Source organism: Morone saxatilis, unplaced genomic scaffold (assembly GCF_004916995.1).
Source record: "Morone saxatilis isolate NCDOM2014 unplaced genomic scaffold, NCSU_SB_2.0 Contig3, whole genome shotgun sequence".
Taxonomy (NCBI): Eukaryota; Metazoa; Chordata; class Actinopteri; family Moronidae; genus Morone; species Morone saxatilis.
In genome coordinates, this window is record NW_023339873.1 from 7787688 (window position 1) to 7803070 (window position 15383).

Consider the following 15383-nt stretch of genomic DNA (forward strand, 5'->3'; position numbering starts at 1 on the left):
ACTGTGGTTATGTCAATGACATTTAATACAGCCTTAAAATGGGCAAATAAAATGTGGATGTACCTGGCTTCTTTCTCTATGTTGGTTTTTTTTTCCAATCCGACTATTGTGTGAGGCTGCCCACCTTGTTTAGCTGTGCTGGCTGAAGCTACAATCCAGAAAAGTCCATACTGCAGATCATACAAACCAGTATTTGCTGTCAAGTTACATGCAGAATAATTTCCTGATAAACAGTTAATTGATTACAGAAGAGGTAGAACCAGCTACCGACAGATATGGCTCATCAGTGCAGCAAGATGGTGAACGGAAAGCTCTCGTGCTTCTAGTCAGCAAAGGAAATGCAATGAAATTGGGTAAACAGTCCCTTTTTATTGTAGTGTATGAGACATTTCCGCCGCCTGTCCACTATCTTATCTGGGTTGTTAAGCGTATATTTCCTTTTTAATCTCTTGTTCCGCAGGCGGCAAGTTTGCTTTTCTTGCTCACTGCCACATTGACCGAGTTGTTTGACTTTTGTCTTATCCCCACCCAGCCTCAGGAGCAGTGAAGTGTCTTCATGGCAGTTCGTCGAGGACACATTAAGTACTTGAAAGTGAGTATGAGATCTCAGCTCCCGTTACCAACATTTCTACCGTGTATGACCTTATCAACTGATTGTTAACAGTACAATCAGATGTTTTTGTTGTTGATGCCGTTGAACTAGAAATAAAGAAAAAAACACACGCGCCAGCTCCCACCGGCTATGTCCATGTGTACTGGTTTAATACAGGACTCTCATTCATCCTCTCAGGCGGTGTATCTTACCCACCAGAATACACAATCGCAACCCTTCTCTAGCATGAATGGACCTCTGTCAGGTTGACCGCTGGACTGGTTCCATTTTCAGGCCTGGACACGCTCTGCTGAACAGATAGCGGTAGCCACTTTTTAAAAAGTATTTTGAAACCAGGCACAATTCTAGTTGTGGCCACTTAACATTGTTACCTTAACTAATCTGAGACCCCGATTATCAGACTAGACTGCAGAGTTACTTGCCTACTTTGCAAATGTAAAACGTGTGTGTGTGGTCTTTATACTGCCTGGTATTCCAACTTGGCTTAGTGTAAACCACTACATTGACACCTATTTGCAGCTTAAATCCAGTCACATGCTTGTGTAATATAATTAGTTACCACTGTGTGACTTTGAACCTCAGTGAAACCCGGTAATTGCGCTGCTTGGACACACTTTATCCCCATTTGACCAAAAAGTACCGTGAACTATGGACTCAGAAGAGCCAAACTGGAAACTAAAGGTCCCTTTTGTACATTTTGTTCAAGAACCGTGAAGATTCTTCAAATTAGAGTGCTGACTGTTTAAAACGGCGGCACAATTTAAACAGAAACACGTGGAAACGACAACACATAGTCCTGTTGTTTTGTTTTCTTTTTGTATTAACTGTCATGTGATTTTGGTGTTTGAGTTGGATCTAACAAATGAATGGAAATATATACAGTGTTATGATTATATATTTCAGTTTTCGTAAGTGATTCCTTAAACAAATAGTTTGATTTCTCATGTTTACTTGCTTTGTTCACTCAATGCAGCTCCCTCTCTCTCTTGTTAACTCAGGTTCACCGCCCATTCACACACACTCTTCCTCTTTCTTTCTCTTGCTCTTTTAAAAAAAAATTGTCATTGTTTTTAACATTAAGCAATAAGAAATGTCGACTTCTCGTCCTAAAGCTTTACTGCAGTACTTCTTTTTTTTTAATGAATGAAGCTGCACATGAGTTGGTATCTGTGTTGGACCAGTCAGTCCTGCAGACTCATAAGTTCCTGAACCTTTGGAAAGTAGGGGACTTTTCACGCTTTTTGAGTAGATTCAGTCGACCAGTCAACTGATTATTCTATTTCCCCTTTTTTAATGTTTGAGAGAGTAACCACAAACAGACTCGTCTTTTGAAAGAGCAGAAATGGTGGCGGGGAACATCTTTTAATAATTAAATATTCCAGACGGCATGCACATGTCGTGTACTCACTGTATGCTGTAGTTTGTGTGTTATTGTGTCCCTGTCAACACCCGTGAGTTGAGCCGTAAACAAAACAAGTTGAAGCATTAAACGAGAGGGTTGCTGGTTGGCAGGATGGCCTCGTTAAACGACGTCTGTTGTAGGTTAATGTTAGCCATTTTATCGCAGGACCAGAGCTCTGCCGCGGTAATGTGGGAGGGAGAATGTCGCCCAATTGGTAGCACTGTGAAATATTGGACGCATATCACAGTGTATTTGCTGACAGTATGTTGCTGCTAAATAAGATGGGTTAGAGGTTGTCATTCCAGAGAAAGCAGGTTCACACTGTTGAGGACGACCAGCGGATTTTTCTGAATATACCTGAGTTGATTCGCATTCATTCATTCATCATCATTCATTCATTTTCATTCAAATTGCCCGACCCTCCAGTCACAACAGCTCCACTCCTCGCCCTAGGACTAGGTACTGGGTGCTTAAAACTGTAGAGACCATTGAAATTGATATTCAAAATTTTCCCCAAGACAATGACGCCATGCGTTCTCCATTTTTAAAGTTTGGCCACCAATGCCCTTTAGTATGAATGAATGGAATTAATACCAGAAAACTATAGATTTGCTTTTGTTGTTGCTGGGTCTTTGAGACATTAAATGATCGTGGACACAAGCTTACGATGATTTGTTATATTTCTAACTGTTTTGTTTCATCTGGAGTTTCTTCAATGTGGACCGTGATCACACTGGTGGTTATGTCAATGGACTTTTTTTCTTAAATTGATTTTTCTTTAGTGTCTGTCATTTCTTTGTAGAAGAGTCTTTAGGAACTTAATGGTCATTTTCTGTATCCATGAATCTATAACATCCCCATTATAGATTCCCAACATATTCAAATTGCTTGTCTTAATCCACAAACAGTCAAAAATCCAAACATAACCTACATAAGAGGAAATATCAATTTGTCAAATGTTAAATGTTTGGCTTTTTTGCTTTTAAAAATGACTGACGAAGTCCACACACGGTGGACGTTTTTGTTCATCGGCCAATCGTCACAGCTCTATCTGTATGTGCCCCGTGTGCTTACCTTGCTTTGTGTTTTTTCGGCCCACCTGGCTGACCTGCAGGAGGTGTATGACATGTCAAACGGTTATGAAGACCACATGGGAGGGGACGAGGGGAAGGACGCCAAGACCAACCTGATAGTGAACTACCTGCCTCAGAGCATGACGCAGGACGAGCTGCGGAGCCTGTTCAGCAGCATCGGAGAGGTGGAGTCTGCCAAGCTGATTCGAGACAAAGTTGCAGGTATGATACACTCTAAAGTGATAAGACCTGTGACAGACCAGATCGACGCTTTTAACACGAGATTTTGTTTTAAATGGCAAAAGATTTGTGTTACAGACTTAGAAAAAAAAAAGTTGTGGCTACAACCTCCTGAATATGTCAGTGGTGGTTCAGCTTAATGACTTCGCTCATTTTCAAATAACCTTGTCTTTATGGGGAGGATAATACTAAAGCCCCGTGTTTTGGCTCCTCTGTGATTTTTATACTGTAATTTTTGTTTGAAATATATCCCAACTTGTTTTCCTGCTTGAGTTGGTCAGTAGTTTGTTCAGATTTTTTCACCACCACAAAGGTTTTATTTATTCCAACCAGTCCAGCCCTGTTTAACTGTAGACAGTTTGTTTGTTTGTTTGTTTGTTTAGACTATCATGCAATGTTAAGATTTGTTTTTGTTTTTAAATATTTATTTGTTTGCAGATTTTTTTTAACTATACAACGTTTTTTTGTTTTATTTTATTGTTTTCCTTTTTTTTTCTCTAGGCCACAGTTTAGGGTACGGATTTGTTAACTATCTTAACCCTAGTGATGCAGACAGAGCTATCAGTACACTGAATGGACTAAGGCTACAGTCCAAAACTATCAAGGTAACGTGCAATAAGGTGTTCTACAATTCTCAAACCAAAGATGTCATGTCATATAACACTCCTGTGGCTCCTGTGCTGTCCGCTAACTAGCTAGTACATGTCAGCCCGAGGAAGTGATACTGCTTTTTACAGCTCACTTACTGCCCTATCTGACATGTCTGTTGAGTTTGACTTTAATTTTATTTGACACATTCTGTCAAATTCAATGTATTTCATGTATTTAATTCCTTAAAAAAAAAGTACCCCTTTGATCAGTTTGATTTCATTTTTTTGTTGCTGTAGTGTTCTTTTATGCTTCTGACTCCACTCATTTTGCTCAGACCAAAGACTTGATACTTTTTAAACCACTTAGATGACAGTTTGCTTATCAGATCATTTCATTTATTTTTGTAACTTTTTAGTTCAAAAGTGTTGCTTTTTTTAATGAATAGACAAACCCTTTCAGATGAAGGAGTTGATGATCGTAACTTATAAAACACCTAATTATAATTGCCATTGTAAATCCAAAAGAAATGTTACAATTTCAAACAGTTTGATAGAATTAAACTAGTATTTGTACTTTGATAGTTTTTTTGGTTACTTTGTTTTGTACATGAGTATCACTAGAGTTTTAATCAGACAATTGTTGCTCCCTGTTGCCAGGTTTCATACGCGCGCCCCAGCTCTGATACAATAAAGGATGCCAACCTATATATCAGCGGCCTGCCAAAGTCCATGACCCAGAAGGATGTAGAGGACATGTTCTCACGTTATGGACACATCATTAATTCTCGTGTACTTGTTGATCAGGCCACAGGTACGACAGGTGAATGACTTCCTTGCTTTTCAAAAATTCTCTCAAGTAACAGTCTTTGTTTGACAAAAAGACAAAAAAAAGTAGTAGCCACGCTGCTTGTATCAGAACAGGCGGTCACCAGCTGCTGTGTTGTACATAGGTGGGTCCCGGGGGGTGGCTTTCATCCGGTTTGACAAGCGGGCAGAGGCGGAGGAAGCAGTCAAACACCTGAATGGCCAGAAACCACCTGGAGCGGCTGAGCCTATCACGGTGAAATTCGCTGCCAACCCAAACCAGGCGAAGAACACGCAGCTCATCTCGCAGCTCTACCACAACCAGTCCCGGCGCTTCGGGGGGCCCTTACACCACCAGGCACAGCGGTTTAGGTAAGACCAGTTTTGAACGTTTACAGTATCTGACTTACTTTAAGCCATGTTTCCTTTTTCGTAAGCAATGTAATAAGTCAATGTGTCTGGTCACCAGTATAGTATGGTTGCCATTGCTCTTTCTGCTTTTAGTCTTTTGATAACTAATAACCCTCAGTTATCTACAGAGTCAGTGTACATAACACTAAGGGACATATGTTGACTTAGAAAAACAGCAAACACGTCATTCAAATCTGAAACACAAAGAAGCTGATCTTGCCCTCAGGCCGCTGTAATTATACTACAGCAGGAAAGCCTTGTTGGTTATTGTGCCAAAGTCTAAATTGCATTTTTCAGTTGGACACCCAGAGCAATCTTCGTGGAAAGAAACAACTTAGATGTTGATTTAAAAATAAATAAATAAATAATTAAACAAATTTAAGCATGGCGGACATAGGAATGTATTTTTTTAGTAATTTAGAGTTCTAATTCATATCACAGAAGTACATGTAAAAAACAAAACAAATAATGGGTTCATTTTGTTGTAAAAAGTCTGCTTTGAGCCTCTCAAATTTGCTGTTTTTCTTAGTCTTGTGATAGTTAATGGAATATCTTTGATTTTTGGACTGTTGGTCGAACAAAACAACACATTTGAATATATCAACTTGAGCTTTGGGAGAGTGTGGCGAACATAAAAAAAAAAAAATTATAATATAATAATTCTATTATTATTATAATTCTATAATAATTAGTTGCAGGTCATTATATATTCTTCAAGAAACTGCTGTGGTTGTGACAGGCTTTCACTTCGGGTACTCCACATATTCTCATTTCCAGGTTCTCTCCCATGGCTGTTGATCACATGGGCAGCATGGGAGGCGTCAGCGTCCCCGGGAACTCCACCTCGGGCTGGTGCATCTTCATCTACAACCTGGGCCAGGATGCCGACGAGAGTATCCTTTGGCAGATGTTCGGCCCCTTCGGCGCGGTCACCAATGTCAAGGTGATCCGAGACTTCAACACCAACAAGTGCAAGGGCTTCGGCTTCGTTACCATGACGAACTACGAGGAGGCGGCCATGGCCATCGCCAGCCTGAACGGCTACCGGCTCGGAGACAAGATACTGCAAGTGTCCTTTAAGACCAGCAAGGGCCACAAGTAGAGAGAGCTGGACAATCGGGTGTAGAGGAGAGATGGAAATGACCTGTGCCAGGCTTTTATTGTAGAGAGCAGGAGTTTGTCTGACACATATGTTTGGGTTTTAGTGTATTCAGAGTTAAATGAGATGTTCACTCTTCTGCACCTTTGTACTTGTCTAAAAGAGTGTTTTTTTTTGTTTTTTTTTTCATCTTTATACTCCTGCTTGGGGCTTGAGGACACATGGTAGTTTTAATTTTTAGGGAGGAAATGGAGAAGGCATAATCCCATGATACCCCCAAGATAACCTAAAATTATCTAAAAAGCTAAAATATTGTCTTATATGTTGCATGTATAACTGTTGGGACAAGATAAAGGAAGCCGGAAAACGGTCCTTAGCAGTGCACTGAAAATACGGAGCGCAAGGAAAGCCCTGCAGATTGTTCTCAAAGTGTCGACACCTTAGTAGATGATTTAGTCTAAAGAAGGGGAAAAACAATATTTTGCTCGTAGCCAGTGGTTGTTAGTGTTTTCTGAAAAAGCTACGCTCTGGGTCTGGGTCCTTGTCATAAGTAGATATAGATGCCTTAAATGATCATCCAGTGGACACATAGACCTACAATACCACTCACTGTCTTGAGTTAATCTAAGAGCAAAGCACTTTTAACCAATCTGTTTTAGGTTACCATGAATATCAGTCTTTTTGATGTTAATCTGATTTTTTTTTTTTTTTTGTTCACCCTCCTTCCAGGTTAACGGTTTTAAACATGACAAGCTCTGGAGGGGAATGTTTTCGTTTTTTGTTATCCCTGTGTAAAGTGTCTTTTTATTACGAGTTGTATTTCAGGAGAGTCCTGTTGAATATGAACCCCAGTCAATGAGTAGGGAATTAAAATGGACCAAAGGCAGGGAGAGATTTGATCCTGTAATCCCAGAAGAGTTTTCTGAGCAGATTTTCAAAAAGGTAAATTTACACCTTTTATTGGATCTTTTTGTTTTTTTGAAGAGGTACTAAGGTTATTAATGCAGACTGAGAGCAACATCACTTTCGCTCAGTTTGCTATTCTGTTTTCTCTTTTATTTGAGTTATTTTCTTTTTGTTTAAAACATTTTATTTTTTTTTCTTTCTGAAAGCATAGATTTTTGTTGTTAAACTGTAAGTTACAAACTTGTTTTAACGAGTGCTTATCTCAAGTTTGGAGATAAATTAATGGCCTTTGTTAACGGTTTAGAGTTGCTTTCTTTTCTTCCTTTCTTTTGTTTTGGTTGTTTCACTTTGAGCATAAACCATTAAATTTTATTTCTTTTTGCTGAAAGTTTTGTTTGGTTTGTTTCTTTTTTTATTTACCTTTTTAGATTTGATTTGGAGTTTTGTTCTATTATTTTTCAAGAACCAAATCTGCACTGCTCATAAAAGATCCCTGCTCAAGCAAAAAACAGGCTGTTACAAAAAGTGTTTCCACTGCAGGGTTTTAAACATCTGAGACAGGCTTAAATTATAACCATATGTGGACCAATGTTAGTTGAGATAAGGTTATTTAACCTGTACGCAGACATTTCAAGGGAAGTGACGGTCCAGCAGACATTTCATGAAGCAACTTTTCTGAGATAGCCAGATGAGTTTGAACCACTGAGGAGCAACGGAATTGGCAAGCTGAAGCTGTATGTTGGCCCTTTAGGTACGGTCGTTCAGCAGAGTCGAATGTCAGGCTTATTTATTGACCCAACCGTATTAATGATCTGGCTCAGTAAACCTGCATTTTGATACCCGGCTGATTTACATTTAGATTAAATCCGATTTTTCAACTCAATCAGATTTGTTGTGCGTCTACAGTGTTTTGATATTTCAACACAGCACATAAGTATACGCTGTTCACTTGCAGACACAGGCCTTTACACCCAAACTCATTGCTCTGATCTTTGCCTAATTGGGGATTGCTTTAACTATTGAGGGTTTTGCATTGACTTGCTCAGTAAAACACTTCTTATATCATCCAGTTAGAAAAGATCATTGGCATATCACAGCTCATCTTTTAATGAATTTTGGTAGATTCTTGTTCTACAAGGTAGTTGGAGCATTAGCATTGGTAATTGTTTTTGATTTAATCTGACCACAAATTCAACAGAGGAGCTGTTGGTGATAGTTAAAAGTAGCAAATGATTGTTAGGAACAGTACCTGCTCACACTTTTTAGATTTCAGTTTTAAAATCAGTTTTCTTTCCAACAATAGCTTCATTAAATGCCTCTTCAATCCCCAGTGTGCCCCCTCTGAAAGGAGTATTCCCATCACATGCTTCAGATTTTGGTCTTAAAAGTGCTTTTGATTTAGTATTTCCATGTTATTTTTGTGTCACAATCCTTAACTTTGTGCAATATTTCCTGACTTGCTCAAAGCAAGTAATAGAAAGTTGTTGTAGTCTTGGACTGTCATCTTTTTTTATAATTTCTTTTTTTCTACTGACGTTTTATGTTACTGCTTAGTTTTCTCAGCAGTCTAGTTGGAATTGCATGAAAGATGCAAGTGAATTTGTTTTAAGGGGCAGTCAGAATAAACTGCATTCCGCCTTAATTTATAAGTGGAAATGGTGTATTTTACATCCGAGGAGGCGCAGATATTTATTTGACAATGTATGCAGTCATACTTGTTACTTTATTGGAGTGTTTTTAATGATTGATTTTTATTTTTATTGGTTTTTGAAGGACACTAAGTTGAAGTTCATTAAATGTCTTCTAACATTGGATCATTTCAATAAAAATATGGTGGCTTTTCAAAGTTGAAAGAATTAAAAGTCTCTTCAGATGCTTATTGTGGATTTGCTGTAAGTGATTTTCTTGACAACCTGTTTAATGTATGCACATGTGAATGTTATATCATTGTTTTACTTGTTTAAGTTTAGCATTATTGTAAGGTGACAGTATTCCTGTTTTACTCAACATGATAACAAGCACAAACATAATTTAACTGACAGAACACAAAAGCAACAAAACATGATTTTGTAGCATCTGTGTTGTGGGTACAGGAAGATGGATTATCCATCTTGTAATGTCACCTGTCCTTCAGCTGCTCACGTGGTATTGGCCCAGTTATTACCTTCTGAGACCAGATGGGGGAGACATGTCTGCATATACAGTATATTTACTGTACTAGACCACCATCAACTCTGAGTAAGTTTCCTGCAGCACTTTTATTGTCTGTGTGCGTTTTTCATCTAAAGACACTCTTTAAGCTTATTAATAGAAAACATGTCTTAAAGTTACCAATAAGATGTCCTGAACCAACTCTTTGACGTGCCACTTGCACAAAAGCTGAACATTCTTAACTTTATGATATCCTGCTCACTATTTTTAGTACTTTTTACACATCATTGTGGTAGGAAATATAAAAAGGATCAGCCTCACAAATTTAACTTGTGTAATTACTTTCCTCCTATATTATTCAACTTTAATTATATATATAATTGTGTAAATGTTATACCAAAAGTGTGTGTATAGATTAAAAAAACAGCATGGAATACAACAGTTTTTTTATTAGAAAAAATGGAACACAAAATTAAAAGCATAGGTATAAAAACAAATGATCTAATCAGCATCATGTAAATATTCATACTCGTATATTAGCGTTTCTTCAATATCTATCCATAAATCCGTTATCTAACATAAAGGTTTACTTCATTCACAAAATGAATTTGCTCGTCATTTATCTGTTTCTCTGTACTTTCAAGTCTTTCAAGTTCTCAGAATTATTGTCAAAACTGAGATCATGTTAAGGCAACTCAAAACCTTGACTTAAGTCTAAACCTGCAATCAAACTTTTAACAGCCCTACTATGAATCTCCACTGAATCCACTATCTAATGCATGTCATTATCATGTCTGCAGGTGCATTCAGTGTCTGTTTAAAAACTGGGTACATGTGAAACTTCTGTCTAAACTGAATGGAAGCGTACAGTACATCAATTAATGAAGGTCTTTTTGTTTTCAACATGGCACAGGCAAAATCCATTTCCACCGCTAAACCCTGACACCACAATATACTTGATTATTGGTCTCATATACAACTAACAAAACTTGGTCTTTCCAGGCCTCAGATGATGGTCCCTTTGGTCCCAAGAGGTCAATCTATGAGGGCTGTACAAGGCAGTTTCCCTTGCTGTCCATCCTATAAATGTGTCTTAGACTTGGCAGAGGTTGTAGCAGGCCACAGGTCTTTCCAGCACGTTGTCTCCATCCACCTCAAACACGTAATCACAGCGGTGTGCAATGAGAGGAGCATCAGACATCGCCACGCTCTGATTACCAAAGGAGATGACTGTGTCTCTCTGTAGGGAACAAATCACCAACAATACAGTTAGTTAAGTAAAAGCAGTTCTCAGAGATTGGATTTTTCTAGAATTGCATTAAAACATGGTTAAAAACTTCTATATTTCTAGTATCATGGCCTAATCGAAAGCCCAGAAAATTATTTTCTGTATCCGCTTCTTACTAATGATTTAGCTACTGTCCTCCTTACCCTTTGGGGGCCACCTCCGTTATTGGCAGAAGGTGTGGGAGTGCCTGTACGAGCAGTGGCAGCTCTCTCAAAGTCCTTTTTACATAAATGAGCCATAATCCCAGCAGCTAAGGCATCACCAAGAACGTTGATCATCGTCCGGAACCGATCACTGAGAATGAGATGTAAAAAAAATTATTTACACGTTGCCCCAAAAGGCCCTATGTGACCCACTGATGCTCTACTGTAGATAGTGTAATCATTTTTGTGGGACTTACAGAACCCAATCGATGGCCACAATCAGCGAGATGTCAGCAGGCGGTAATCCCACAGAGGTCAGGACAATCACCATGGTAACCAGACCTGCTTGAGGTATCCCAGCTGCCCCAATGCTGGCTGCCGTTGCTGTAATACTGGTGAGACAAGAGTCGAGATGTTATGGATGTAAAATACATAGGTTTTCTATACAGAGAACCTATAATGGCAGGCTAATGAGCTCAGTTTTAAATTCTCACCTAATAGTGACCAGCTGGCCGAAGTCCAAGTCATACTCATTGACCTGAGCGATAAAGATGGCCGCCACTGCCTCGTACAGGGCTGTGCCATCCATGTTAATGGTAGCTCCCACTGGGAGCACGAAGCGAGCGATCTGCCGGTCCACACCACAGTTCTCCAGGAGACACTTCATGGTGATTGGCAATGTGGCCGAGCTGCAGAGGAAGAGAACAGGAGGAAATGGTCAGGTCTGGGTACTCAATGGGCTTCTTTAAAAATATGATCAATCAGAACTGGTAGGATGTCCTTAGACTACATATTTTTAAGATTGAAATAGAGAAAACCAAGACAACGAGCTATCATCGTCTCCTCTTACCTGGATGACGTGGCCAGTGCGATGACAAGAGCCTGCAGCAGCCCTCTGATATAGGGGAACGGATTTTTGCGAGTGAAGAAATAGAAGAAGAGAGGCAGCAGGATGAGGCCGTGCACAAACAAACCAGACAGGACTGTGATGAAGTACATGCCCAGCTTCTCTCCCAGGTGGGCCGGGTCGTGCATGTCCAGGATCTTCCCTGCCACAAGGAACACAATGCCGAAGGGGAAGTACCTGCAGGGAGAAGAGGGTCAAAAGGTTCAAACATGGAGCTTTACTCTACAAAGACATTGTTTTATTAGCCTGTGATGCATTTATTTACACTATGTGGCTAAAAACTATATATAGACCTAGTGCACATATTTTTGTTTTGGTGTGGAGCTGTTTTTTATTGTTTGGGTTGGGTGCCTTAGTACCAGTAAGGGACATGTTAATGCAACAGTATACAATAATATATAATATAATATAATGTGTGTGCTTCCAATTCTTTTTAAAATATTTAGTTACTCTTATTCATTATGACACGTGCACACATTGCATGAGCGTGTAACTCATAAAAACCTCTGAACCTTGAAACTTTATGACAACATGTTTGGGAAAAGACCTTAACTTGAGTAAAAGTTTTTTCAATCTTGGTGTGGAAGAATTTGACTGACCTCAACCCCATTCAACACCTTTGGGATTAATGGTAGTGCCGACAGTGAGCCTTATCTGGCCCCAGCATCAGTGCCCAACCTCATTAATGCTTTTGTGGCTGAGTGTGAGCAAATCCACTCAGCCAGGCTCCGGAGAGGAGACTGTTACAGCAGCAGATTAAAACCCACGACTTTGGAATGAGATGTTCAAATATCACATGTGAGTGTAATGTTCACGTGGCCACAATCTTTTCGCAAGTGTCCACCATTTGCGATTATTCAGCACTAATCTCATTTATGAAAGAGCCCCTGTGCGCCGTTCACACGAATGTAATCCATCTCAAAGTCGACACAACAGCTCCCTTGAGAAGCAGTAAGGACACTTCAATGACGCTGAGATTTATTTTTAGATATAATCTGGCTCTAAAAGGTGCCTGTTTTTGGATATATGTGCGTGACCGAATAGTATTTTTCTCCAATAGTGTTTTCAAAAAGTGTGTGTGAGAGTTAAATCTTACCACATGGCAGCGTTGATGATCTTCATAACACACTCGTTGATGCACTGGCACACGTTGACCAGCGGTGCTCCACGTTCTCCCATCTTCCCCAGCAGCAGACCTGTGAACAAACAGTACATTCATTTGTGCTTTTTTGTACAAGTCACCCCTGATAAAAGGTTTGCAAATTGTAACTAAACTTAATTAATGGTGAATAAATAATTTACTAATGCTTTATAGATAAGATATACACCTATATAGAGTAATTCTATTTCTGGCACCTTATATTTATTCTCCATTACATTTCAGTAAAATAAACAACAACATCTGCTGTTAAAGAATTCCAAGTTTTTTGAGCCCCTAACAAAAAATCAGTGTCTAGTTTAGTGTCTATAGTTAGGCCTTTTGTCATGTTTATAATGTCTATGAGTTGGTTGAGTTCCACCATTTCTCCTCTTAAGACCCAATAAGGTGAAATTATCCAACATTTCATAATTAGAGAACAGTTCAAAAAATGTACAAATTTGTAAAGCAGAACTTAACCTTTTAACACAATTTGATGCATCGGAAACAGTCCCATGTTATATATCAATTGCAGAGGTCATTTTTATGCAGAAACTAGTACGGTATATTTTACTGAAAAAACATTTGTACTTTTACTTAAGTAAAGAATGAATACTTCTTCCGCCACTGGTCGTTAAAAAAGTTATTTATCACGTTCTAATAAAATAATTAGCTTGTTCTAGAAAAAAGTTTGAAAGTCTTGATGAATTAAAGAGCCATGTTGGAACAACGTAAACACCTAGCTATCAGGGGATTTTTCACAACCTGTTAAGATTTAATAACAATCAATAAAGCCATTAGTTACAATTTATAAACTCTTTAAAGAGTTTTATTAGAAAGTAGTACCTTGAGGAATATACTTAAATAAATAAGGATTTAGATTTTTTGTGATATAATGAGCTGTGTGGATGTCTTACCCATGGTGGCCGAGAAGATGACAATCCCCAGTACGTTCATGCCCTTGCTGGTACTGGGGACGATTTTATACTTGATGTCTGGAGCAGGAGTGATCTCCAGGAAGACTGGGTGGCCCAGTTGAGGGTTGTGGTAGTCGGGCATGACATATACATAGTTGGCCTGAGACTCTTTTCCATCAGAACTCTGCACAATAGGAACCAGGTCTGTTCGATACTGGAATGAGATGAAAGAGAACAACCACACCAAGTTGTTAATATGTGGATATTGAACGTTAAATGAATGAACTGTAATGTACAATCCATATTGAGTTTCCTCCATCTGTCAACTCACCTGCTGAAAAGTTGCTTCAATTAGATTTGACGGGATCATGTTCCTGTAAAATACAACAAAAAGACAAATATATCAGATCATGTATGTTTCACAACTATTGTTCTGTTCATGTAGAGAGCTGGAAATCTTTGTATATGTTTTTATTATGAGGGTCAAAAGTCATTTTTGACCTTGAAAACAGTAGTGGATAAAATATTCTTACCACAAGGTTAATTTACTAACTGTTTCATGGAGTTGTAGACCAAAGCCACTACTAAATGGACATTGTTTTCTCAGCTGCTGTTTGATTGATTGTTTTTCCAGATTTCCAGACAGAATATAATAGCTAAATTAACTTCCTGTGAGCAGCTGCTACGTACAAGTTTATGCATAATATAATTTAATAATATAAAAGTACAACACTTACTGTATTTGTCTGCATGGACTACTTTTACTTTTGATGCTTCAGGCTCATTTGTCTGGTTATTATTATTTTTTGTACATTAATAACATTTGCTGCTTTTACTTAAGTAAATGATCTGAATACTGGCTGGTGTAATTAAGTCAAATTATGAATAGTCTGACCTCTGTTCCTGGATCAGTGTTCATTTTTACTATTTTACACAAAACACAAGATGAGCAACAAAAAAACAACAACAACAACTAAACCAGGGGATACACTTAGAAAGGCTCTCACATGTTATCAAGGCGGAACAGCCAGCATCATGTGCTAGGACTGTATTTATACAGCGTACGTCAATGACACTGAACTCAGCCACAAAGCTTGTCAAACACGTAAGAGGACTGAAATTAACACCTGATCTTTGGCTCGCAGCGGCACACCAGCCACAGGTCACAAAAATAAGGGTTTTAGAAGAAGGTATTAGTGGATCTCTGGCGTGAATGGCCCTGCAGTAAGCCTGAGCACACACACATCAGACTGCAGGCTCTATCTTACCGAGCGTAACATCACACCTTCTGGTAAAGTGCAGGCTTAACAGATCACAATTCTCCCCTATTCTTAGCCAACCTACTGCGTAGGAGTGATACTGTAACAATCTTATCTGATCTTCAGGATTCAAGGTTATTTTATTGTCATTTACAATGCAGGGTTCTATAATGAAATTCAGATATAATTCCCTTTATGCTACATGTTAAACAAAATACAAATGGCTGAATAAGTCATAGAAAAATACAAATTTGTACTGAAGAAGAATTTAGCAGCCTCAAGCACATTTTCTTCCATCTAATGTTGAAATGCTTCTGACAAAAAGACTTTTACTCGCTGAGAATTTCATGATTTCTGACTTGCCATTGTTTTGTTTTGATAACGTCAGCTCACAGGATACAACTGATGTCTTGAGATTTTGTGATTAGGGAGCTTCCTGTTC

General features: G+C 38.7%; 2 protein-coding genes across 3 annotated transcripts in view; one reads left to right on the top strand and one right to left on the bottom strand.

The window, feature by feature from the left end:
- elavl1a (ELAV like RNA binding protein 1a) overlaps nucleotides 1-8994 on the top strand; it is a 10348-nt gene extending 1354 nt beyond the window's left edge. The window contains exons 2-7 of one of the 2 annotated variants that reach the window (XM_035673877.1): nucleotides 533-592; nucleotides 3118-3310; nucleotides 3830-3933; nucleotides 4576-4738; nucleotides 4869-5094; nucleotides 5911-8994. In XM_035673877.1, the coding sequence (XP_035529770.1) occupies nucleotides 557-592; nucleotides 3118-3310; nucleotides 3830-3933; nucleotides 4576-4738; nucleotides 4869-5094; nucleotides 5911-6235 (1047 nt within the window). In that variant the 5' untranslated portion in view covers nucleotides 533-556 and the 3' untranslated portion in view covers nucleotides 6236-8994. The remainder of the gene's footprint in view (nucleotides 1-532; nucleotides 593-3117; nucleotides 3311-3829; nucleotides 3934-4575; nucleotides 4739-4868; nucleotides 5095-5910) is intronic. The other variant, XM_035673878.1, reaches the window with a different exon arrangement.
- A 1388-nt stretch (nucleotides 8995-10382) lies between these two features.
- Nucleotides 10383-15383, bottom strand: part of slc1a8b (solute carrier family 1 member 8b) — an 8817-nt gene continuing 3816 nt past the window's right edge. Inside the window, exons 4-11 of the mRNA XM_035674224.1 lie at nucleotides 14014-14056; nucleotides 13683-13896; nucleotides 12724-12823; nucleotides 11571-11804; nucleotides 11215-11409; nucleotides 10978-11112; nucleotides 10721-10871; nucleotides 10383-10529 (exon numbers count right to left, since the gene is read on the bottom strand). Coding sequence (XP_035530117.1) covers nucleotides 10383-10529; nucleotides 10721-10871; nucleotides 10978-11112; nucleotides 11215-11409; nucleotides 11571-11804; nucleotides 12724-12823; nucleotides 13683-13896; nucleotides 14014-14056 — 1219 coding nt within the window. The remainder of the gene's footprint in view (nucleotides 10530-10720; nucleotides 10872-10977; nucleotides 11113-11214; nucleotides 11410-11570; nucleotides 11805-12723; nucleotides 12824-13682; nucleotides 13897-14013; nucleotides 14057-15383) is intronic.